The 26,347-nt window shown below is 38.3% G+C and overlaps 2 protein-coding genes across 6 annotated transcripts in view; one reads left to right on the top strand and one right to left on the bottom strand.

The window, feature by feature from the left end:
• Window positions 1-312: 312 nt before the first annotated feature.
• Window positions 313-11,292, bottom strand: LOC121868896 (protein artichoke-like). The gene is made up of 8 exons (XM_042369903.1): window positions 10,670-11,292; window positions 9,519-9,644; window positions 7,575-7,718; window positions 6,731-6,925; window positions 3,702-5,416; window positions 2,952-3,147; window positions 1,633-1,838; window positions 313-1,157 (listed from the first exon to the last, which is right to left on the bottom strand). The coding sequence occupies exons 1-8, from the start codon at window positions 11,102-11,104 to the stop codon at window positions 995-997; spliced, it is 3,180 nt and encodes a 1,059-aa protein (XP_042225837.1). The 5' UTR covers window positions 11,105-11,292; the 3' UTR covers window positions 313-994.
• Window positions 11,293-16,990: 5,698 nt separating this feature from the next.
• LOC121868894 (modifier of mdg4-like) overlaps window positions 16,991-26,347 on the top strand; it is a 48,766-nt gene continuing 39,409 nt past the window's right edge. Inside the window, exons 1-5 of one of the 5 annotated variants that reach the window (XM_042369895.1) lie at window positions 16,991-17,105; window positions 18,805-19,075; window positions 19,747-19,918; window positions 21,500-21,661; window positions 23,005-23,183. In XM_042369895.1, coding sequence (XP_042225829.1) covers window positions 18,814-19,075; window positions 19,747-19,918; window positions 21,500-21,661; window positions 23,005-23,183 — 775 coding nt within the window. In that variant the 5' untranslated portion in view covers window positions 16,991-17,105; window positions 18,805-18,813. Of the gene's footprint in view, window positions 17,131-17,274; window positions 17,360-17,426; window positions 17,521-18,804; window positions 19,076-19,746; window positions 19,919-21,499; window positions 21,662-23,004; window positions 23,184-26,347 lie in introns of those variants that run through there. The other 4 variants (XM_042369898.1, XM_042369894.1, XM_042369899.1 and 1 more) reach the window with 4 other exon arrangements.

Below are 26,347 nucleotides of genomic sequence, written 5' to 3'. Positions count from 1 at the left end.
GTGTGAGCTCTTTCAAGACAAGACTTGACCAACACTGGAGCGGGTTCAGGTACATTCAGGAGCCGGTGCATGCCCAGAATTTGCCAACAGTGCGTAACAGAGACGTGACAGATCGCCCAGGCAGCTAGAGAGCTGATACCCAGAAAAAACGTGTCATGTTTGGTAGTGAGGGTCACACTGGAACACCCTTCTCACATATGTCCCGGTACAGGACTCCATCCCAGGACATAGTAGCGAGTGATTCACACATTACTTACACCCCAATATGTATATGCGTATACAGTTTAAAATATTATTTCAACAATTCTACTACTGTATGACAAATTTATAAAGGTATTCGAGAATTACAACATACGTAAAAAGAATAAACTAAAATGACAGTATTGTACATGTAACCTAAAACATCTTTTCTCTGAAACTCAAGTTTCATAAAAAAGTTAAAAGATTAGATACTGTAATGTGGTTTAATAACTATTTATATGGTTGTACTTCAGGACAATTCCATTATGGCAATCTATAACACTTGGGTGTTTCACTACTATTAAACTTAAAACTACAGATGTTGCTCAGGAATGTTGTTTTCTTTAAGAATTATCTGTCAAGTGGTAGATCAACTTACTAATGGGTCAAGTTGCAAAAGAAGTGAAAGTCTATCAAAGTTGAGGGCCAGCCATCATACTCATAGGGCATATAATCCTTATTTTTAAAGTGGTAATCATCATAGGGTGTATAGTTCTCATACTGAATGGTTCTTTACCACACTTACATGGTACAGTAGTTCCTATACTTGAGGTTTCATTACACTCAGAATTATTCATCAGAGTCCAAGAGAGAGATAGTCACCATCTTCAGAGGATAATCATCATACTCATGTGCTCAAGGTGTCATAAAAAGAGGTTTGAATCATCTCTAAGTCATAATTAAGACATCAAGTTCTCAAACACGAGTAATATACACAATTTACAATAATTAGAACTACATGTTTTTAAAAGTGTCACCTAAACCCCAACAACACAATGAGGCTGGTGAAAAGGAGAACTAGGATCGGCTTAGGAGTCAGCGTGGATGTGTGATTGACATTGAACCTATGGCACTGTGAGGGTTGGAGGGCGCGTGTCTGGTTGGTTGAGTCTACGGCGCTCACACAGACACGGTACCTGCAGGAAGTTACCATTAGTTGGATAAATTTTTTGGGTGGTTATCTCAATCTATTTGGTGGCTGATATATAAAATCAGTTAACAGTTATAACAGTTAATATAGAGATGGTCAGACCACTTACCAGCAGTTAGTGTTCATATACTTCCAGTTAATAAAAGGCACCTATACTGTACATGTATCTAGCTAGCAGATACTGTAGTAGTGTACATAAATTCAACAGCTTTGTGTAACACTAAAATAAGATAAAATTTTCAATGATGAATTACCATTACGTACCACTAATTACAGTCTCCATTAGATACAAGTAAATTAGATTTAACCTAACCTAACTGGGGGTTATAACCTGAGGAAGCTTGAGCTGGTTGATTTATGTTCCTGATGTTGGCAAGTGCAAGTTTGTCCAGTGGAATTTTATCAAAGCAACCTCTTCCCATAATCCTGGTAGTGGATGTAGGAGTAACTTGACTACTTACTTGCCCCGTGGGACATCTGGGAAGAATCCTCGGCGTAATGTGTAGGAGAATGGATGTTGAGTTACCTCCTCGCCAGAGGTGATATTGAATACCATGACCTTGAAACCTCCCACATCCTCCCTTGTCGTCACATACCATAACACGTCCAGCTTGTGCAACTCATCCGGGTTCTCCCCAAAGAAGCGGAACCTAACATCCGGGTTAACCTATTGGGTAGCCAAAGGGGTTATCAATTTCATCAACATGGGTCAAGATTTATTTGGTGATACTCATAAGGGTAAGAGGTAACTGCTATAACAGGTGGTGAAGTGGTCCGAGGTGTGGAGTTTATCTTTCATTGGGGCAGTTTAATACTAAAAGTAACATAGTGGACAGAATATGAGTACAGTACTGTATGGTGGAAATATTGCAATGGGTCACTACTGTGTGTCGAGAAATAAGGTGAATAGAATCTGCAATGAATTATATGTGGGAAAGATTCTTAACATACTGTACGATTCTTAGCATAAGATTCCTAACATAAGATTCTTTGCAAGGATTCTTAACAAAAACAACATCGCTCAAGTAGACAATAAACAAAGTCTTTTTTTTATATTATTTTATTTTATGGACTGATTATTGCTTGAATATCATGAAACAATGGTAAAAGTGGAGCTGTGACCAACTGAATTACTACAACGTTGGTAAACCTGCCAATAATGGGGTGATTTTACAGGATAATGCTTTTTCTAGAACAGTGCTGCTAATTGGGAGTTCCTGACTGATGGAATACCAGATAAGAGAACGTCAACCTGTATATACAGACAACTGTTTAATGTGGAGTTGAATTACTTGCTTTACTCATGAAAATTCCTAATTGAAAATTTGTATACACTTACTTTCTGAACTCAGAAGCTTGCAAACCAGTCAGGTACAGAACTATTATTTGTGTTAATGGGTGGGAAGGGTAGGGGTTGGAAGTACTAGGGTGGTATTTGGGGGTAGGGGAGAGGTGTCTGTTTGTTTTGATATACAGTAGTTGGAGCCAATCATCATTTGTTGTGATGACTTTACCGCCCTTTGGCAGTACAGTATATAAAAAATACTGGTCTGGTATACAAGTCGCCACCAGTCTTGCATTTGGATTACATAACTAAATATTAGGTTACTCCTTCAAAATGATAGATTGAAAACTAGCAGAGCTTCAAGTTCCTCAATAGAAAGTGAGAAGAAGAAAAAGTGGAAGTTCAGTGCTGGAAAAAACATGGTCACCATACAAAACATACAGTATAGTAATTTAGAATAAATCCAGCAATGAATATTGTATTGGTTACACTGACCTGATACAAATCCTGACCACGGCGTTCATCATTGCAACGGAGTTCCTCCTCGAAGATGGCAGAGAGAGGGCGGCCAACCAAGTGAAGTGGGGAATGGCATACTATGTCCCTCCACGGCTCTGATCTCAACCATGTGTCCAACCATGAACGTATACGACGCATCGAACAGTCGCATAATATAGGGTTGTTGGTGTACCTGCAACACAAGTTGATATATGTACTGTACTGGTAACACATACAATTGTTAACACACTTCCTTGTTACAACCCTTGCAGAACAGAGTGGACTAAAATTAAGAGGTTTAGTGTACCAGGTGGTGATTCTGCTATTACCTCTGATATAATTAGATAATGTACCTGGTAATGCTACAGTTGCCTTCAATGGACAGACAGTGACCAGGGAATAGTGATACTGATAGTTCTGACAGAAAAGTAATGTAGTGTGCAGTGACAAGTGATGGTTCCGATAGGTAGTGTATCTAACAGTAATTCTCTTGATGGTTGTATGACATACAGACAAGAAGTGTACTTGGCAGTGGTTCCTTTGACAGGTCTGACACACAGAGGTTGTACAGTATATCTGCAATTGTTTACATGGCTGGCTCTAATACATACATGTGTAGTGTATGGTGCCCAACAGTACTTACAATGGCTCTGGTACACATACAAGTATTGTACTAGTAACTAGATAATACAGTGCTGGTACTGTACTTCCATCTGATATAATAATAAGTACAGTAGTGTGCAGTACCTGACAGTGGTGCCATTGGTGACTCTGGGAACAAACTCCTCGTAGTAATGATGGAGGTTGTTGTCAGACAGGTCGAGGTAGGTGAGGTTCTCGTTGGACATGAGGATGTGGGCGGGGACGGAGATGAGGCTGTTGTTCTGGAGGTGGACCTCCCGTAGGGACCTGCCCCGCCCAAACACACTGTTGCCCAAGGCCTCTAGGTCATTGGAAGAGAGATCCAGAACCTCCAGTTTTGTGAGGTTGCCAATAACGTTGGGTCGTATTTCATTGAGGAAATTGTGAGAGACATTGATGTGTTTAACTTTCTGTAAACCTATGAGTAGGTTTTTGTGAAGAACCGGCATATTGTTGTAACTCATGTCAACCGTCTGCACGTTGTAAGGGATCCACTTGTGGTAAGGGAACATCTTCTTGGACACGGTGCCAAAGAGGTTGTGTGATACGTTGATGTGCCGCACTGACAGAAGGTCATCCATTAACCCATTAGTGTTATTATCAATTTTTTTTAGAAAATTATGAGACAGATCAATGGACTGCATTGACACACAGCCTCTGAAAGCTTCATTAGGAATATGGTGAAGGGCATTGTGTGAAAGGTTGAGGGAGAGCAGCTGTAAAAGTCCTTCAAAAGATTGTTTGCTGATGTTGGTCATTCCATTGTAGGCAAGATTAAGTCTAAACACGACAGGGAGACGACCAAATGCTCCCCTCGTGAGGTTAGTGATTTTATTGTAGTCAAGATTTAAATACTGTAATGTGTGCATTTCACTAAATGCTTGCCATGGAGGTTCTGTTATGGAATTATTATTTAGACTCAGAGTGCGGAGAGAGTTAAGGTTCTGGAAGGTCCCCCCTCCCATAGAGTCACCGAGATTATTGTGGTCCAAGTCCAGATAAAGAAGAGCATTCATCAGAGGCCACGTGTGGCCAGCCCGGATGCTGGATATGTTATTGTGCTGAAAATGGAGGTAGTTGAGGGCCTGAGGGATGAGGAAGATGCTGTTGATGGCATTGTTATTCAGCCATAACTCCCGCAGAGACACCAAGCTAGCAAACATACCTCTAGAGATCATGGTAATCTCGTTGTACGACATGTCAACCCTCAGAAGAGTTGGAAGGGAACCAAAGATGCTGCCTTTAAGTATTTTCAGCTTGTTGTGGCTGAGGTTCATGCGTCTGATGGAGTAGAGGCCAGAGAACACACTTCTGTCAATAGTGGTGATCTGGTTGTGACTTGCATCAATTGTGTGCAGTGCATAGAGCTCTGGGAAGGTCCTCCTGGGAATTATTTCAATTCGATTGTATGATACATTTAGGATTTTAATCCCAGAGAACTTCAAAGTAATATGGGAAAGATCAGATATATTGTTATATTCCAACTTTAGTTCAGTCATGTAACTTGACAGTCCTGAGAAAGCATCCTCTTGCATCAAGGAAATGTTGTTGTAAGAGAGATCAAGCACGGTGATGTTGTTAGTGTTGACGAAAGATTCGTCCTCAAACGTTGTGATCTGGTTGTGGCTGATGTTGATTGACACCAAGTGGAGATCAACAAAAGCATTTTTTTTTATCGTTGTTATTTGATTTTCTGCTAAATCAATTATTTCACAATGTTGGAGATCTTCAAACACCTTGGTGTCCACACTGTTGAGCTTGTTGCGTGATAGGTCAATGGTTCCTATACGTGATGCGCCATTAAAGGCACTGCGACCCACCTGAAGGTGCAAGAAACAGTCAAACTCAACTAATGTATTTATAAAATTAATTGTGGATCTTTAAAAAAAAATTATATTTAATTTTTTCTTACAAACACATGCATTAGCCCCTGTCTTATCGGCAGAAGTATTTATATAAATGGGTTAATTACATTAGATTTATATACTCTATCACCCCCTCCCCCTATAACTTTCCACTAGCTATGAGGTAGCATGTTCAGAGCACATGATAAGGTGTGCCCACGGGAAGTCGCGTCACTTGGTGCTGGGTTAAGCATTAAGTAGCCGGCTCTCTGGCCACCTATTGCGGGCAGTAGTTTGATAACCCTGACTAGAGGAAGACGTTATTGAGAGCCATCGTGGATGGTTCCATCTTCCCTTGAGGGAGGACGTCGGATATATTTCGTTCTTCACTCGATGGGCCCCTACTCACCTCACTCAACTATCTCATCAACAGGATGTACTTAGCAGAGGTATTTAACATGGTCTCCACCCTAATTTAACAATCATAGCTGCAGTGGTTAAATTACAGTGATAATCCTTTTTGAAGGTGTACATAGAAACCTTTTATAATAAATACAAACAAAGGAACATATTGGATTTCACTGCAGAAGATTCAATGACCTTTTACATGTTCTATTAAATAATTGTAGAATCAATGATTAAAGGGACAATTCACACACACTGTCAATTAAATACAAATATACTGTATACACAAATACATCAAGCAAAATGAAACTGTGCATTTTTGTGTCCTTTTTACTACAGTACCTGCATTGTACTGATAAAACATTTTTGATTTGGTAATTAATTATTTTTGTTATTCTTTTTCTACTATTAAGTTTGAAAAACAAAATATTCACAATGTCCAACATGACACTACCGTATCAAGAAATTTATTTTCAAATAAATGATGATATTGTGAAGCGCCTCAAATGATATTACTCGTCAAATGTACAGATAGGCATAAATGGACAGCTGCCCCACTAAATGGTCACAACCTCAAGTTAAGGAAGCTATCAATACTGAAAACTATCAGAACAACTTTCTTTTAAGTTTGATGTGTAAACTCTTGCAATAACCTGCCAGAGAATGTTGTGACAGCATCAAGTGTTAGCTTCATCAAGTCCAGATTTGACCAACACTGATTCTTGTTGGCATTTAAAGTTTAAATTTTCACACACCAAGGACTTGCTGACAAAACTTAACCTTCCCAGACATGGGTCAGGGATATGTGTCAGGGGTATGGATCAGGAACTTGGGTCAGGTATTGTGTGAAGGATGTGACCACGGGTGGGGGACTATTTAACTTACAGTGTCGATGAGGTTGTCACTGAGGTACAGGCGGCGAAGGAACCTCAGAGACCTAAAGGTGTGAGCCTCAACCCTTTTGATGAGGTTGTGGGAGATGCTGAGCCACCCCAGTACAGAGTTTCGGGCAAAGGTGTTCCTGCCGAAGTCTTTGATTTGGTTGTGAGACATGTTGCACCACGTCATCTGATTAAGATCCTGTGGGAACAAATTCATGTTAACTACTATTTAAATTCCTTCTGCAGAATACCTTATTTTGACATTATATTCTATGTAATGTTTATCTTATACAGTATATTAACATTAACAGTTTGGTATAATGGTTTAATGTTTTTCTCAAAATGTGTTCTATTGCATATCATATACTGTGTGGTAGTTTAACATTGTATGGTACAGTCTCGTTCAAAATTCTTCGAGCACTGCTGGAGACAGCTGGCAACTCAAGGCCGTTTGTTTACTATAGTACGTAGTATAATATAATACGAAACAACAAAGCCCAACCATTAAATTAAGTAATGGGGAACTAAGTATCCAATCACTGATCACTTTTACATTTATTCATAATTTTTACTACATACTATAGTAAACAAACGGCCTTGAGTTTCCAGCTGTCTCCAGCAGTGTTCAAAGAATCTTGAACGAGACTGTACATTATTTTAACATCAGCCTATACAAATGTTCTGTCTTCTCATGGTTCAACATAATATTCTAATAGTACCTTATAAAACTTCATACACAATGTTCTAAATAGTGCCATGTTCTCTCCACCCCAAACACTTAACAGTGCCACTCCCTTCCCCAACACTTACCAATTCTAGTACCACCCTTCCTCATGTCCATCACTAACCTGAAAGTACTTGGAATCTAGCTTGGAAAACTTATTGTAGGACAAGTCGAGGGCTCTCACGTTCCTCTTGTTTTTGAAGACACCGTTGGGGATGTTGGTCAGCTTATTGTAGCTTAGGTCTATTTTCTTCATTTTCGGTAAACCCTGTTGGAACCATCAAGTTTATTAACAAATATTAATAAAAGTATAGCTTTAGATGTAACCACTGAGTACCACACCCCCACCCACCTTGCATGCATTCCCTTACTTTTACTGTAACTATTACATAAAATATTGTAATGTAACTTAATACAATTACTCAATAGCACACTACAGTAATTTTATTTAGTCTTATTAATTATCCTGTATCATGTTATTTACTGTACTAAAGTTAGTTGATTGTTTCAAATATAACTTTGAAAGACAAACTGTAGTGTCGGTGATTATGTTATTCAGGCACTAGAAACTAAAACATGTATACTTGTAGGGGTATCGATATATTTATGTCGTCTAGCACTCAGGATGGAAGGAAACTCTAATGTGGTTTTCTTGTATAATATATAAGTTATATGAAGACAGTCTGGTGTTGGAGATGCCGTGTGGTGGGGAGCTGCTCAGTAGAAGACGTTCGGTGAGTAGCGTGTTGAAGGAGGTAGATGTGCAGGAGCTTCGTTAGAGAAGATGTTGCCTGTTGCTGGCCTCCTGGTTGAATAAATGTTAACAGCTAGGAGCTTGCTGGTGGAGGTGTTGCTTGTTCAGGAAAATGGGCAGAATGAGAGTTGGTTGGTGAGGAAGCTCAGAGAAGGACATGCTCGCTGGCGGGAGCGAGGACCGCCAGGCAGGCGAGGAGATGCGAGGGCTGCCAGGCAGCAGCGGAGGAGGAGGTGTTGCTTGTTCAGGAAGAATGGTCAGAATGAATCTCAATGGACAGACAGAGCTTATATACCCAGCAGCAGCCGCTATGAGTCATGTTGGGAAAACCCAGAAAGTCGCCGGTGACTGGTTCCGTTGCTAAGATACGGTAACATCTGGTTGGTTGCTAGGGAAGGCGGCACATTGGAATGCGATAAGCAGGTTGTAGGGGAGACGTCCACTACATACTCTTTAGGTTATCTTTCACTCATCATATTTAATCCTTACTTTCTTCAGTGATTATATAAAACCTTCAAAAGAATAGACACAATTTCTTTCCATATCTCTTAGACAGTTACATTATGTGGATGTATTTTTGTCATGTCATGTATGGGGTCCCCTCTGCCGCTATCACCACTGCTGTCAAACCACCACTACTGCTACCACCACTGTTGTTACCCTTACTACTCCCACCACCACTGCTGTCAAACCACCACTACTGCTACCACCACTGTTGTTACCCTTACTACTCCCACCACCACTGCTGTCAAACCACCACTACTGCTACCACCACTGTTGTTACCCTTACTACTCCCACCACCACTGCTGTCAAACCGCCACTACTGCTACCACCACTGTTGTTACTACTACTACCACCTGCTACTCCCACCACCACTGCTACCGCCACCACTGTTGTTACCCCTACTACTACTCCCACCACCACCACTGTCATCCACCACTACTGCTACCACCACTGTTGTTACCCTTACTACTCCCACCACCACTGCTGTCAAACCACCACTACTGCTACCACCACTGTTGTTACCCTTACTACTCCCACCACCACTGCTGTCAAACCACCACTACTGCTACCACCACTGTTGTTACCCTTACTACTCCCACCACCACTATTGTCACCACTACTACAGCTACCACCACTGTTGTTACCCCTACTACTGCCACCACCACAACTAATGTCACCATTACTACTACCACCACCACTAGTATGACTACTTTTACTGCTGCCACCACTATTGTTACCACTATTATTGTCATCACCACCACTACTACTACTACTACCATCAACCACCACAATCATTCATCTTATCTTACCTGGAAGGCTTTTTGGTTGATATTCTTGATGCCACAGTTGGTGAGGTGAACGACCTCCAGTTTACTTAAGGGTGTGAGCACTGATCCCCTCACTCGCGTCAGGTTGGCCCCATTTATCTCCAACACCTGTAAGAGACAGACATCAACACCTGTAAGAGAGACAGACATCAACACCTGTAAGAGAGACAGACATCAACACCTGTAAGAGAGACAGACATCAACACCTGTAAGAGAGACAGACATCAACACGTGTAAGAGAGACAGACATCAACACCTGTAAGAGAGGCAGACAAGTATGAAATACTAATACTGTAATGTGATCATATATCCAACATCAGCCACACGTTATAAAAAAGCCCAGAGATGGAAATTAAAGTGTTGTTTATCTGTTAAGACTTATATAAGTAAATAATGGAGTGGATTTGTATTTCTATGTTTATTCAGCAAGTGTCACAAAAAGTTGAGGGGTAGCGCTGCATCCCCCCTCTACTTTAAATCCCTCTTTGAATCTACCTTAACTCTAGTTGATTATACTGTATTTTAAATCTCCAACTGAATCTACCTTAAATCCCCACTGAAACTACCTTAACTTCCCCGTTGAATCTACCTTAAATCTATCGTTGATTCTACCCAAAATCTACCGTTGAATCTAACTTAAATCCCCGTTGAATAAACCTTGAGTCACCGTTGAATCTATCTAAAATCCCCATTGAATTTACCTTAAATCCTAAGCTGAATTTCACGCAAATATTTGTTATTCTTACTAGATATGGACTGAGGCATGAGAAAAAAGGAAACCACTGAAGATATCACTATTATTATTACTATTATTTTACCATTATTATCATTAACATAGTGTATTAGTTTTGATCATTGTCATAATTTGGGTTTTTATATTATTCCCAAGTCAGTCGTCGGCGAGCCATGGAAGGAAGAGGGTATAGCGCGAGGGTGCCCTGAATCGTATTACCATGCTATATCATGCCCTAATTCCGAGAAAGAAACAAAAAACATTTCCCCAATACAAGCAAAAATTATGGCGGAATAGTGATGTGGTGTTGCCGAAATCGTAGACGGACTTCGGAGTAAAGAGTAACAGGGACGTTACTTGTTAGTATTGACGAAAACAGGTGTTCAGTTCCACAACCTACCTTCAGGTTCTTCAGAGGACGGAGGGCTGCTTCAGGGAGATCCTGGAGGGGCGCGCGGATAAAATGTAGACCTGTAAGGATGTCCGCCACAGGCTCGAACACGTCACCGTTCACCTCGGAGACTGGTGTGTCCTCCAGCACCACCTTGTGCAGTAGGAGAGACCTGAACACATCACCGTACAGCTTCTTGAAGTTACACTTGTACAAGTGGAGTTCTTCGATGGGGAGTCTCACGTTGGCGAGGCCTACAGCTACGGAGGCAAGGTTAGTGTTTTCACACCGAAGGAAGATACCATTTTCACCTCCTCTAGTACAGAAACACGGGAAGAAGTATTTGGCACTCGTGGGACATTTAAATTTAGTTTCTTCTTCGGCTGTGACGACATAGAAGAGCCCGATCACCACCAACAAAGTCCAAGTCACCGACCTTGACATATTGCTGCACTTCTAAGTATTCCCTGAACAACTCACCAAAGAAATAACATTTTAACTTTGTGTTGCACTTGAGTACTTTGTAAGTATATAAGAAATATGATTACTATAGTCAGGTAATACACCCGTGAGATAAATGTACCCTTAAGACTGACGCTATACCGAACTTGTGTACGCCCTTAGATCAACTGCGCGGAGCTGCGGACTTGGAGTTGGGGTGGCCTGGGGTGCAGGTGAAAGTGAAGAAGAAGATGCCATGTTGCCTATTAACAGCTAAGACAATTTCCATTATATTTTTACTATATTGCTTTCACTTCTCGGGTGCTTCTTGCTTCACATAAAAATAATTAAGTGCTGTCAGTATGTTATATTTTCGTGAGTGATCAAGAAAGCATATTTAAATGATCAGTATTATCCGGAGAAATCAGATTTGCTGACATTTTAAGAATCTTTGGGATACCAATTGTCAGTAATGTACACCTAGTTTCTCTTCGCTCTAATCTTCACGAGAAATGCAGTAATCTATTGACCTAAATAACTAAGTATTCTCTTTACGTACAATACAGTACTCCCAGCAACAGTGTCCCCCACGAAAGACTTAATAAGAAAAGTGGAGGCTCATGGTATTAATGGACAGGACAGGACAGGGCAGGAAACAGCGAGTGAGCATTAACGGCACTTAAATCCGATTGGGGAAACGTCACTAGTGAAGTTCCCCAAGGTTCAGCACTTGGACCATTATTATTTATTATATACATAAGCGACATAGATATCGGCGTAGACAGCAACATAAGTAAATTTGCTGATGACACTAAAATAGGGCGTGTCATTAAATCTGGCGAGGACTCAGCAAAACTACAGAAAGCTCTAAACAAATCTTTCGAATGGTCTGAAAAATGGCAGATGAAATTCAATGTTGACAAATGTATAGTACTCAGTATAGGAGATGTAAACAGGGAAACCAGATACCAGATGAACAACGATGTTATTGAGAAATCCGACTGCGAGAAAGATTTAGGAGTAATGATAAGTAGGAATCTTAAGCCAAGTAAACAATGTGTATTTACTCGAAATAAGCCTAATAAAGTACTTGGGTTCATACAAAGGAGTGTTAGTTGCAAGACTAGCGAGGTCATCCTAAAACTATATCTTGCGCTGGTGAGACCTCATTTGGATTACGCAGTTCAATTCTGGTCACCGTATTACAGAATGGATATAGAATCCTTGGAAAGAATTCAGAGGAGAATGACATGGCTAATCCCGGGCATTAGGAACCTTGAGAACAGAGACAGGTTAAAGCATCTCAATTTGCACTCCCTCGAGAGACGTAGAGTGAGGGGCGATATGATATAGGTGTATAAATGGAAGTCAGGGCTGAGCAAAGGGGACATTACAAAGGTACTCAAACTATCCAACCAGGAGCGAACTCGTAATAATGGTTTTAAATTAGACAAATTTAGATTTAGGCGCGAAATAGGTAAACATTGGTTTGGAAATAGAGAAGTAGACGAGTGGAACAAGTTACCAAATATCATCATTAACTCGAATACGCTGGATAGCTTCAAACATAGGTTGGATGGATATATGAGCAATAGGGGTTGGGTGTAAATGGGACTGCCCAGTATGGGCCAATAGACCCGCTGCAGTTTCCTCCATTCTTATGTTCTTATTATGGAAATATTCTAATGAACAAAAGTAAAAGACAAACAAACAAAGCATTACATCAAATGTGCAATGAACAGTTATTACAAGGAGAAGCTTGAGGCGTCTTGTTTGAATCATCTACTGGAACAGAAGTTAGGGGAGAAACATCCGTATGTCTCCAGTGGGCTCTCTTGATTCAAGAACACACACACATACAAAAAGAATACTGTAACCTTATATATACAGTATACTCATAATATATCCTGCATTTTTCATATGTAAACTTCTTTGACGTAGTCAATGAATAATATATTCAGGAGTGCAGTGAATATTTATGTATGCTTATATATAACATTACCTACTTGAAAGGTTATCGGAGCTCACGTTGGTAACTTCAACACGGCCGTGCCTAGTTAGTGATCCACAGACTCACAAATGGCGGCGATTACAGTATTACTAATGAAGCCGTATTTCACTTATAACGTTATGCAATGGTAATAAGTGTACTAACAAATATATTGTTGTGTGCATTAGTTTATTAGTGTATGGTGATTAATTTCCATCGACTCATTTTGGTTCAAGTTTACACCAGCCGAGGCGCCTCCATGATCCAGCTATTCCCCAACATTATCAGCCTAAACTTGTTTATATGTATCCCGCATCACAGATACCAGCAGGTAACTGTGGCTCAAGGACATATTAAGACTTCACCCAGCATCCTGTTTTTCCCCTCCCCACCTCCACCCGAGTCCCGTGCCCCACCCGTCCCTACCCCCAACTTCCCAGCCCACCCACTCCTTCCCCCAACTCCTCGGCCCACACTTCCCTCCTCCCCAACCCCTAGCCTATGTTCCTTCACGTCCTCCTGGGTTTCTCCACATCCTATCTCTCTCTCTCTCTCTCTCTCGCTTATTATGGGTTTAGTTCCTCCTCTGTTCAGATACACAAAGGCCACAGTTTGTTTGTATGTCAAAAGTGGTAACGACAGATTACCTGAAGAATTTCCACCCCAGCTTATTTCACCTAAAGATTAACCATCCTAATACAATGATGTAACAGAAACAAGTTAATGATGAGTTGATGAAATAACTGAGATATAATCTAATGGTATATAGAGGTCATATAGTTAATGATACATAAACCAGATAAGAGACAGAAACCAGGCAATGATACACAGAGAATTAAATGTTTAAGAACAGTTAATCAAGGGCTCAAAATTTCTGGCACGGATACAAAGAAATCTGGTTATAGTTCAACGTATAATGATGTTTGACCTTTGATAATATATATATATATATATATATATATATATATATATATATATATATATATATATATATATATATATATATATATATATATATATATATATATATATATATATATATATATATATATATATATATATATATATATATATATATATATATATAGGCCTATATAAAACGATTACACGGAATAATTATCTATCTGCTGTGACTTATCGTGTTGTCAGTCAGTAAGTGACCTTCAAGAGTGGTCGACCTCGGTTTTTGTACTTAAGCGACTCATTAAATAGCTTCGGTTCCTGACTGTACACCGGATAAACTGTTTCGCAATACCGAGAACCGTAACTTTATTTATCCTATATTCTACTTTCCGAGATAGTTCACCTCGGTTCTGTGCTTCGTATACCTTATTCAGTATACCGTGCCTCAACTACTGCACAGTGTTTGTTCCCTGTTAATTTGTTATTTCACCACTTATCAGCCGTTCTTTTGTTACTTTGTTACGATATTTTGTGTCCAGAGTTATTACAAGAGGAAACAGGAAATACCCGGAGGAAATCTACGATGTTTGGTCGTGAGGGTCACTGGCTAACATCCTTCTCAACTGTGTTTCGAGCCAGGACTTGATCCCATGACACGGGTCCAAGGTCGAAAGATATAAGAGGTCAGCTCATTTTTAAAAGGAAAGAGTCCAGCCACGCGCATGACTTCACCAGACGGTGACTTGCTCTGGTCAAAATCAAGGTCGCACATGTAATCCATTGTTTGGTGGGTCATTGCTCTGACCAGGTCACCCCCCCCCCTAATATTTGCATTTGTAATACTTGGCTCCTTCCTCCTCGTCCACTATCTTCCGGATCTTCATCCTCTCGTGTAAAATTAATCTTTACAAATAGGCTAACATTCTACCTCCATTGAGTACTGTTATTTTATATACATAATTAATGCGTATACATAAATTTTCTGTTTTCAGGCAAATAAAATGTGAGTGTGCGTGATTACAGTGCTTTATATGCCTAAAAATGGATATAATGCAGAATTACATCACTTGTGAAATAGGTCTTGAACCTAACACAACCAAACCAAATCTTAACTTATCCTGGTCTAATCTAAAATAAATCTAACTTAATATATTGTGACCAAACCTATCTTATCCTAATCCAATCTAACCAAACTTAATCTAATCTAACCTAACCTAATCAAACATAATCTAACCTAATCTTACCTACCTTACCTAACATATCCTGATCTAACATAACCTAATCAATATATACTAGGGTTTCTAATAATCCTAAAATCCATATATTCTCATAATTTTTTGCTAATAAATTGCAACGTAAAATTCATTTTGCCAAAATTTAATACAGTTTCATGTTGTAGAACTATTGTTATTGAAATTCCTATAGCTAAGGTTAATTTCTTTAATATAAGTCTATCCTGAATTAACTAAACGATAATTATTCTATGCATAGTTAATAATAATAATAATAATATTTATTATTATTATTATAATAACTATTATTGGCACTAACCGAATCTCGACAATTTTGTCTTATCAATCAATAGTTCACACAATTCTAAGACACATTTCTTTTACTTGTATCCTCTTCACCACTTATGGCTCTTGGTTGACGTGTTCCTCGCAATGACGTTGACTGTATTATTATTATTATTATTGTTATTGTTTTTATTGGCATTTAATTAAAGTGATACACGGTTTGTCTCTTTAATACTACGGTAACACCTTTAACTCATTCAGTCATTTACTTCTCACATTTAAACTCATTCATGAAATTGTTTATTACGTCCATTTTCTATGTTAGAATAAAAGAAAGCGAAACTCTTTTAAGGGTAACTTCTTTACCTTTTTATTACTTTTGTGTACTCTAATTTATTTTAATTTCGCCACTGATGGGCTTGTTAGCAGCTTAGGAGGTAGTTCACGTCTCTGTTAGCCACTTTTAGCACTGTGGGCATGCAATGGCTCTCTTTCATGCATTGTTGGCACTGTGGGCATCAGGACATGTACTGGCACTCTGTTACCCACTCTTGGTAACTTCATTCGTCCACTATGCTAATCTTCAGGTGATACAACATACGAAAACAAAATGTCAACTTTGTTTGAAAGAAAGAGAATGAATACATTAGAACACTAAACGTAAAATTAGTTAGCGTACTAAGTGATTTTCCTTATCTTATATCGAGAGCCATGAGATTCCTTATCATTATGTCAATTTAACGTCGTTTATAAGATATAGCGTTTATAGAATATCAGTGATCAATGACAACCGATGGCACTTATTTAGCTAACTTCAGAAGAAATAAATAATCTATCTATGTTAATAATTACTCTCGAATCTTTTCTGGTCATATATTGTAACAAGTATCCCCAGGTAATTGGCTCATTATAGTCCTCAAGGTGTGACCATCACCATGTGTGGCTGAAGGTGTGACCATCACCATGTGTGGCTCAAGGTGTGACCATCACCATGTGTGGCTGAAGGTGTGACCATCACCATGTGTGGCTGAAGGTGTGACCATCACCATGTGTGGCTGAAGGTGTGACCATCACCATGTGTGGCTAAGGTGTGACCATCACCATGTGTGGCTCAAGGTGTGACCATCACCATGTGTGGCTGAAGGTGTGACCATCACCATGTGTGGCTGAAGGTGTGACCATCACCAGGTGTGACCATCACCATGTGTGGCTGAAGGTGTGACCATCACCATGTGTGGCTCAAGGTGTGACCATCACCATGTGTGGCTAAGGTGTGACCATCACCATGTGTGGCTCAAGGTGTGACCATCACCATGTGTGGCTAAGGTGTCACACTCTGCCGATAACCCGTCTGCCATAAACATTTTCTGAGAATACAACGAGTACAGTAAAATAATTCTTTGAGCTTACTTAAAATATAATTTTTATTTTATATGATTTTTTATGGTGTATTAAATTTGTATATTATATTGAGAATAGTCATAAACGAAAAGATAGAAGTGTTTTAGAAAGCCAAGTACTTATCATCAGTTGTAATCATCTGTGACGCTTGTTTACATTTGAGGAGTTTAACGTGATATACCTGGTGAAGAAGGTGAGTGAGTGAGGTACAGTGTGTGGTGAGTAAGGTTATAGTGCCTTGTGCTGTGGGTCAGTACAACAGCACAAGACTTAGTTTATAAATGTTTCGAGCAAGACCATGAAGCTGTTATGTACGCCATATTAACTTGACGGCCTCGAACCACCCAACTTTTTCACCAATAAAATGAATATCAATCAAATTTATCGCTTGAAAACAAAGTCTATGGTAACAATAACGTTTTGAAGATGTTGCATTTATATCATAAGGTAACTCTTGGGGGTAATATTGCATGGTAAAATAGATATGGTAAGGGTGAATCTTTTCGAAAAATGGTTCATGGGTAAAGTCTCACTAACATGATGCTTGAAGATTCGATCCTTTTGAATATTATTGAGTTGTGAACACGCACACATGTGGGAAATATGAGGTAGGTATTCACTTTAGCTATTCAGTCTTAAATCATCTACTCGCCAATTATAAATATGTCATGGAAATATGGAGAAAAAAATAGTTAAAAGGCTTAGTTGGTGGAGGAGAACAACAGGAGGGAACTTAGTTAAATCAAGTGGAATATTCTCTTATTATGTGCATTGGATGTTAACTGATCCTGTATGTGTTGACTTATGGTTTATTTCTTAATGTGTACAGTGTGAACCACTCGAACCTTACCCCCAAAAAGTAGATTCAGGTAGTTAGCTTAGGTTAAGTGGTCCATAGGTTATAATCTTAACTTCGGTTAAGTGGTCCATATGTTATAGCTTAGGTTAAGTGGTCATATAGACGGAAAAGTAGTTTATGGGTATAATTCAGCATTTTTTTTGTTATTAAGAATAGTAGCCTGGATCAACCAGCCATCTAAAGAAGCTGTAGAAAAAAATAAGCATTTCTGGACTCATAAATAAAACAAATTTGATGTTTCATACACAGTGTTATTGAGAAAAGTAATAACAACAATAATAATGCTAAAATTGTAGTAACATTAATAATAATAATAATATTAAAAACATAATAATAAAATCAATAATAATAATAATAATAATAATACGCTGGATCCAGGTATGTCACCCATATTGACGGACTATGTGGTTAATGGTACGGCAGAGAATCACGCATGCACAAAATGCAGGGCTGTTAGGTTAGGTTAGCATTAGGCTGCCGTACCAATAGACATTGACATTTCGCATTTGGTCATTGTACCTATGTCTTGCCCGTAAATAATATCCCACAAAAGAAAGACGATACTTTTTAATAATAATAGGTAGGATTTGCATTTTTCCTAATAAAGTAATAGTACAATTATGTATTAAATTGACAATACTGTACAATTGAACCAACAAAACTTAGCTACCTAACTTAGGATGGAAGTTATTTATTATTATTATTATTATTATTATTATTATTATTATTATTATTATTAATCAAGGTTACTATTACAGTATATTTTTGTAGGCAAGTGACAGAGAGACAAAGTTTGTTAGGTTGTCGGCATGTATTGCGTTGTCCATTAGTCACACTCAGCATGGCATCAAAGTGTATGGTGGGTGTCTACTTTCTTTAATGTACCTGAAGAAGAGTGTGCTTGTATGATCAATATCATTACTGTAGTTTATTTTTGGAGAATCAGTTTGACATAATTCATTCAATAATGATTCACCTGTACCATAGATTTAGTAAAGTACTGTAATTGATTAAGTTTTGTGCATTTTTACAGGCACTTACAATGCAAAAGAAGCGATCTGCAGTGTGGAGGCATTTTGAGGAGGAAGGGGACAATAAGGTGTCCTGCAGGACATGTCACAAGCAGCTGACTAAACATGGGAACACTTCAATGATGCTCCGACACCTTCGGGGGAAGCATCCAGAGCTGATGCATTGTCTCCTTGGTGCTGAGGGGGCCTCTGTGGCAGATGGGGTCCCATGGCAGATGGAGGAGCAGCAAGTAGAGGAAGTGGTGGAGTCTGTTCCTCCACTAGATAGCTCAGGTAACTACCACCATATATGTACAGCTCTTAGTCATGCTGTACTCTTGGTCTTTGTTTAGGTTTGACTAAAGTTTATTAAATTTTTCACCAACTTTTATCTCACCGAGTGTAAACGTTCACCAGTTTGATGATGCATTACATCCTTCATCATAGTTCATTTGTGACCAAATATTGATGACTGTCCTGGGTTATTATTTTTGGGATCATGGGAAGATGAGAGGGTGCAGCTGTGGCTCCTAAAACACTCTGCCTTAGTTAAGAACACAACCTATCATGCCCTTGATCATGGACCTTGTGACTCAGTGACAAATATATTTCCCTGTTATGAATGGGTCTGAAATTGTCTTTTCAGAAAATATTGTACAACATCCAAACTGAGGCATGTATGACAGATCTTTAAAGTGAAACACTATCAGGGTAATGGTAACACTTGTACTTTCAGTCATAAAACAGGTATAAATACTGTAATAATCTAGTGCACATGAAACGATTTTTTCCGTAAAAATTGTTTTTTTTTACCACCATTTTCTTGTAACAGTGAAGCAGGCTAATGGACATCATCTGTATCGATCTGTAATGCTTCCAATCTTTGATTGAATTAAATTTCATATTGTTATTACTGTTTGTGGAAACATTGACTTTTGTTTGATGTGACATTGTTCTGCCTTCAGTAAAGAAGAAAAGATCAACAGTGTGGAAGCATTTCCAGGAGGAAGGCACTGACAAAGTGAGCTGCAGAATATGCAACGAGAAATTGGCCAAGCATGGGAACACTTCGTCAATGCTGCGTCATCTCCGTGGCAAACATCCCCAGCTCAAGTTGGGAGAGCTTCAGGGAGACAGGTAATAAGCATCAATATCTGTTAATGTTGCAAATATAGTAGAAGCTTGTAAGCTTGCAGGGCTAGGTTCCTGTTTACTACTGCACACTTAATTTACATGGACCTCTTGGGGAAAATGGGGTTTGGTTCTCATAGTCCTTATAAACTACACTTATCAATGCACAGTATGTGGTGCAAAACTTTTTGAGGAACACTTACTTACATAATATCAAGGTAGACAATACTGTAATAGAAGATAATAAAATATTAATACTGTATGTAAATAAAGAATATCACGGTTGGATGTCGTAAGTCGTGGCACATCACGGTTGGATGTTTTTAGTGGCTGGTTTCATAATTATGTCCATCTTACAAAGAAAGGTTTATTGGTGGCAACTTAAGTTAGCAGTTACTTTCCAGACATATTCAGACTGTGTGGTCTTGGAGAGCTTAAGGTTTATTCCTAAACGGTGTGAGGCAGGTGTCTATAGGGCTCCTGTTGGGGGTTACATACCACACATAATGCCTCCTGCCTCCATTTTCTAGCTGGCTGTAGTGTACATGAATCACCCAATGTTTGTATCAAGTTGTAAATCAAGGATAAATTCTGAAATCTACTTAACTAAGCAAGTAGTAATATCACTGTTAGCCAGAATCCCTCAAACGGAATTGAAATTTTCTCGGAAAATCGTTCCCAAAGCCATAATTTTCCGGAAAATACCGTTTGGGAATGATTTTCCGAGGGGTTCATTTTCCGAAAAATTCATTTTTTTTTACGATACCCAGAAAATTCTAAGAAAATTTTCTCGATACCTGGAAATTCTGGAAAATTCCAGGGATAAGGGATTTTTTTTCCAGCTTTGAGAGAGTTGTCTTGTCACCCGGAAATCTCTCATTCCCGTAAGTGCTCTGCACCAATTGTTCCAGCTAACGGAGATTTCACCAGGAAACTCAGATTACTTCTGTCCTTCCTTTTGAGGTGTTTACCCTATCTGTCTGGTCCTATAACTGAGGTCATGGAGTGCATGTGTTTTAGTGTGTTTGCGAAGACTCCCATCCCTTTTCCTTGGGCCTCTTTCACTTGAGATTTTTTTGTCGTGTGACTGAGATATCAATGGAATTCAACAGACGTGTGTGTGAAAGGACCATTGAACTCCATTAATTTCAAATTTGCAAAAAAAAACTTGAATGAGAAGAGTCCTGAGTGGGATTTGCCATACCAAACATCAGCATTTGAGAAATTCAATATGGTTGGGAAGGATAAACTCCTTTTCAATTTATTTTTTAAAATTTAGTCGTAGTCAATAATTTGGGTATGGCCCTGTCGCTTCACCCCTGGGACTTGTTTTTCTTTCCATGTGTTTGTTACCTGATCCAACCTAACCTAATCTAATCTAACTTACCTGATCTTTGCTCATTTATAAAATTAAATTTCAGGATCAATCTTGGTGTTAAAACTCTTCTTTTTTCTTAAGAGTTGGACTAGTGAGTGATTGCAAATTTAGTTTTCAGTTTATAATACAATACAGTACGTCATAATAACCTGTGGAATAATTATAATTACATGTTTCCGTGCACAGAATTCAATCTTTATTTCTTTCAGTGCCAGGAAGATGAATCGTTTACATCTGAGGGCAACCAACACTGAAACACGATTCTTGGCCGTGTGTGAGCGCTTGTTGCGTCATAATCAACTGACTGACTGTACTCTCATGGCTGATGGTCAGTTCATTCAAGCTCATCGACTGGTCTTGGCTACATGCAGGTATGGTGCTGATAATTTCAGAAACTACTTGTATATTGTACATAGATAATTTATGTGAAGATTTATGATAAGTTTATGGTGAGTCACCTTTCACTTGGCAGCTTGAGTACTATAATGCACACACTAAGCTGTCAATCTAGACCCTGGAGATCTGACAGTAGTTGTTGAGGTTTAGTTATGTGATGATGAACCTTCCCTGGTGCAACTATAAACCTGAAAGGAGTTATCAGAGGAAAAGGTCTTTACCTCATGGACAGTAGAGGAAGGAAATCTGCTGAACATGAGGTAATTCACACCTAACTCTTCTTTTAGGTCAGCCATAATGATTTGTAGAAAATATGTAGGTTTTTTCACAGTGAGATAGTTATTTGAGACTCCTTTTCTGAGGGATTCTTCATTGGGTTTGGGTGAGTGTCTCACAACCCAGCTTTTATGACGAAGGTTCCCAGTTCTGGGTTTAGTAAGAGGTCAACTTACCTGGACAGAATGGTAATATTCGTAGTTTAAGTCAAAATTAAAAAAATCACACTTATTGCAATATTATAAGAGGTGGGCCTTGTTACATTAGATTCCTTGATAAAGGACTCATTAAATTTGACCTTTACATTTTTTCTGTAATGTCATGTTCCTCCAAAGAATGATGGCAAATTTGATGATTTTTTTACAAAAATTATTCAGTTGCCAAAAAACATGTTTACATATAACAGAAGTTAAATCTTGTCTAGGAATTAACTGTAGTTACTGACACCAAAAATGTGCATTCATTAAAATTATCATACCTCAGAAACTTCTGGATAAAAATTCGTCAAATTTGGTACGAAGACTGTTCAGGACCTTCATCAATTGATAAACTAATAAAATAGTAAACGAACGGATAAATTAAATCATGAGGCTGGGGTTTCCCATTCCAGTGGCGATGGTGTGGCTGGAGTGAGTTATGACAACCCTGATTGCTTAGTTATATTTGTAGATTTATGAACATTAATACTGTACACATAACTGATCATTCTTGCATTGTCTATTAATTTATCCCTTCAAAGGTTAAGCCGGTAGAGTATACAATGGTAAGAGGAAATTGTTGTTTAGTGACAGGAGAGATTACAGGTCCCTTGTCTTATTCTCTTAGCCTTGCAATGGGACTTCATGTTTCATTCTTTCATTTATGTCTGCATTTTATCTTGAAAAGGAATTTGTTTTGTCCTTTTGGAAATATTTGGGATTTTTTTATAATCTTCCATTTTTAAGTAGAATATTATTAGAAAAGCAGGTTGTATTATATTCTTTGGAGGACTGTATGGTTCTTATATTTTGACTAATGTTATGTCATTTTTGTTATCCCACAGTGAAGCTTTTGAGGAGATGTTCAAGACTGTGACACAAGCCAACCCAGTAGTTGTTCTTCGGGATATTTCCATACAAGAACTCCGTGGTCTGATCAACTACATGTACAAGGGGGAGACGCTCGTAAAATCCAATGATCTTCCTGGACTCCTTAAAGCAGCAACTCAACTAAAGATTAAAGGTAAATTAAGTTTTGAAGAACTCCACAATGTTTGATGGGATCACAGTCTATGATCACAAGGTTCCACTGTTGGCTGATTATGTGTTGGAAAGCTGCCACCAGGTAATCACAACCAACCCACACGAGCGTGGAAGATGGCCGTATAAAGTTGATGGTGATGAGCCACTTCACTATGGGGATGCCACTTTTATATTTTATTTGGTGTTAGTTAAGAAAAAGAAACTTCAATTGATGTGAATGTTACCACTAAATTAAGAGAAATCACTTACCCTTGCCTAAATTACCTCCATATGCATGTTTCCACTCTAACTATTTTCTCAGTCATAGCAGACAGTCCTCAAGAGCTGCTGGTCTCTCTTCAACTGATTGCATATATTAGTACAGTCAGTCTTTGCTATACAAAAGGGATGTGTTCCCTGGGAGTTGTGCGTAAAGTGATAAAGGTTTTCTCTTAGACTTAATGTTATACTGTACCTGGAGTATGTGTTCCTGGGGGCTGATATACTGTACAGACATGAGACACAACCAAAGTGAACCAAACTAAATACAATACAGTACAGTGACACCTTCATTTAATGGACTTCTATTGAATAGAGGTTTCAATGAAGATTAATACAGTATATCACCAAATGTATAATTGGAACAATACAGTATAGGAAGTCTCTTGGTTGTGAACGGATTGTAATCCTTCATCTTGTTTGTAAATGGTATGTCGTTCATTTGGACTCGGAACTCAAAATTGTTTTACTTACAATATTATAAATGGTTGTTAGGTTCCCAAGCCTATTTAACCTGCACTTAAGCACAAATATTGTACATCTATGATAGTAATTCGGGTTCAGTGTGTAATATCCAGCTGTGAGGAAAACTGGAAAAAACAAGTAGTTTTTCCACTGTGTGTTGTGTTGCACGATGGGCCAAGCCAAACTTGTGTGAACTCTTAAGTGGCCAGACACAGGGGACCAACACCCATGCTCTGCGATGTCTCCAAAATTATTTCATTAAAGGGATTCTTGGTCTTCAGCTTTAGCCCTTGTTAAACACTTCCTGGATGAGAAGGTAGTGTAGTGAAGGAATGTTGTGTGGTGTTGGAGAGTTTGTAAGGTTAGTGTACTGTTGGGTGAAGGAAAGAGAAATTAAGGGATGAAAACATATTTATTACATTGCTGCTATTGACAGCTCACAGAATGAATCCAGTGTTCAAAACATTATAGAAATACAATATAATTTACAATCATAACATCCTATCACTTTAAAGTTAACAGTTCACATTATAGTTTTTTAACACAACTTGCTAATACATATATCAAGGTTATAGAAATTTTGTTTGTTTACATCATTTCATCAATATTATATACAGTGTCTAATAATATATTATATTATACAGTATCTAATACACTGGAACATTACTGTAGTTCATTTACAATAAGACATCAGCCAATGTAACTACTGCACCAAGTATTTACAATATGGGTTCTTGGCTGTGTGATTACAGTACTGCATGTCCAGTACTGTATTATGCTGCTGCCAGGTTCTGTATAGTGGCTTATACTGTAGTGATATCTGCCCATGTATACTTGGGAAATGTTGTTTCACTTCAATAACTTGGAAAAGGGTTTTGTAGGTAAAAAATAAATTAAATGTGGCTTTATATCATTGATTTCGAGGCTGACTTCAGTGATGAGTTTTGTGTGTGAATATTAGCCACAGTACAGTACTGTACAGTAGCTAAAACAACTATCTGTGCATACCTTGTGAGGAACAGTATGAGACCATGGACGATATGTTTTGTTGGTATATGAGGGCTGTCACTAGTCACACGTAAGATTTTGGAGCATATCGATCCCCACCTGCACAGATAGTTAATAGCTACTGTACATCAGGGAGTGTAACAGGGGGGCATCATTGTTGTCTCATTCTTCCTCTGGTTAATGAGACAGGGGAATCACAAAGGATTACAGTATATGAAATTTCATTTGGCATCTTATCACCACTAGGTCTTAGGCACCATTTATCGAAGCATTGAAGGAAGACGTAACAGAGGTCATATCCCAAATACTGTACGTGTTAATAAGAAGCTGTTGTCATATCTTAATGTAAATATTCAGTATTCATAAGTACAGTACACAGTTCTGGAGACTGGAGGCAGTGATGCAGTTATATAAAGATATTTCCCCATAAATTAAGAAGTTGATAAGTTAAAATCAAACTCTAGTTTTGTCATTGATTCTATGTGTGAAATTCACACTCCATTCTTATCATTGACACTTGTGTGGAGTTGAGACTCCAGGCTTGCCATTGATACTTTCTTAACTTAGATTATGTATGTAAAATGAAATGAGACAAATGATGATGAAAGGAAAAAACTTGTACCATGAAATGTAATGGAATCTTAACAGAATTAACATTATGTTGTAGCTGATAAGTGTTTGAGGCAGATGAGTTATATTAACAGTTGTGAGTATCATCAAGAGAGGCAGCTTTACTAGAGCTTCAAACAACTCTACCTCAGACTAATTTTACAACCAGTATACGTGTATAAATTTCACAACACAACATACAGTTTCCTTACAGTAGACATATGTATGGAATAGAGTGATTCACAAAAGCTAGTCTCAAGTTACCCGGTACTTGTTATACAACTTTATAATATTTTCTACTAAGATATATTGAGCAAAATTTTTTATTTGTCTTATTTAAGATGTTGTTAGTCTCTGTGAATATTGAATTTTTTCTTCAAGTTTTAATTGTTTTTCTGGTTCTACTGTAGATGCCAGAACAGACAGTAGTTATCAGATAAATTTTTGCCCAAACTGAGAGAACATGACAGAGGCACACAGATGGCTGTCATTTTTTTATATACAGGTTGACAACCTTTTATCCGAAATTCCAAAAACCGAAAAGCTCTGAAAACCGAAAGTTTTTTTTTGTGGAGCAATTTTTTTTTTTTTTTTTTTGGTATTAGCCCACCCGGGCACAGGTCACTGACCCACATCGGGGCCTGGGGGTGAAAATGTAATAGTAATAATAATTATAATAATAATGATAATACAGTAATAATAATAATTATTCGTAGTAAATAAAATTTTTAATAAAAAATACACAAAAATAAAATAAAAATAACAATAATAATAATAACAATAATACTGTAATAATAAAATAAT

The sequence above is a fragment of the Homarus americanus genome, unplaced genomic scaffold (genome assembly GCF_018991925.1).
Source record: "Homarus americanus isolate GMGI-L3 unplaced genomic scaffold, GMGI_Hamer_2.0 scaffold38801, whole genome shotgun sequence".
Lineage (NCBI taxonomy): Eukaryota > Metazoa > Arthropoda > Malacostraca > Decapoda > Nephropidae > Homarus > Homarus americanus.
Note: the sequence above shows the minus strand (reverse complement) of the source record. Positions and strands in the feature narration are given on the sequence as shown.

What these genes read in the sequence shown, in the direction of transcription:
- LOC121868896 (XM_042369903.1), bottom strand. Translation starts at nt 11,104, where the DNA reads ATGTCAAGGTCGGTGACTTGGACTTTGTTGGTGGTGATCGGGCTCTTC. An exon ending in GTGACAACCTCATCGACACT is followed by an intron (nt 5,417 to 6,730) that starts GTAAGTTAAATA and finishes TTGCACCTTCAG; the next exon opens with GTGGGTCGCAGTGCCTTTAA. An exon ending in CCAGATGTCCCACGGGGCAA is followed by an intron (nt 1,158 to 1,632) that starts GTAAGTAGTCAA and finishes AACTTCCTGCAG; the next exon opens with GTACCGTGTCTGTGTGAGCG.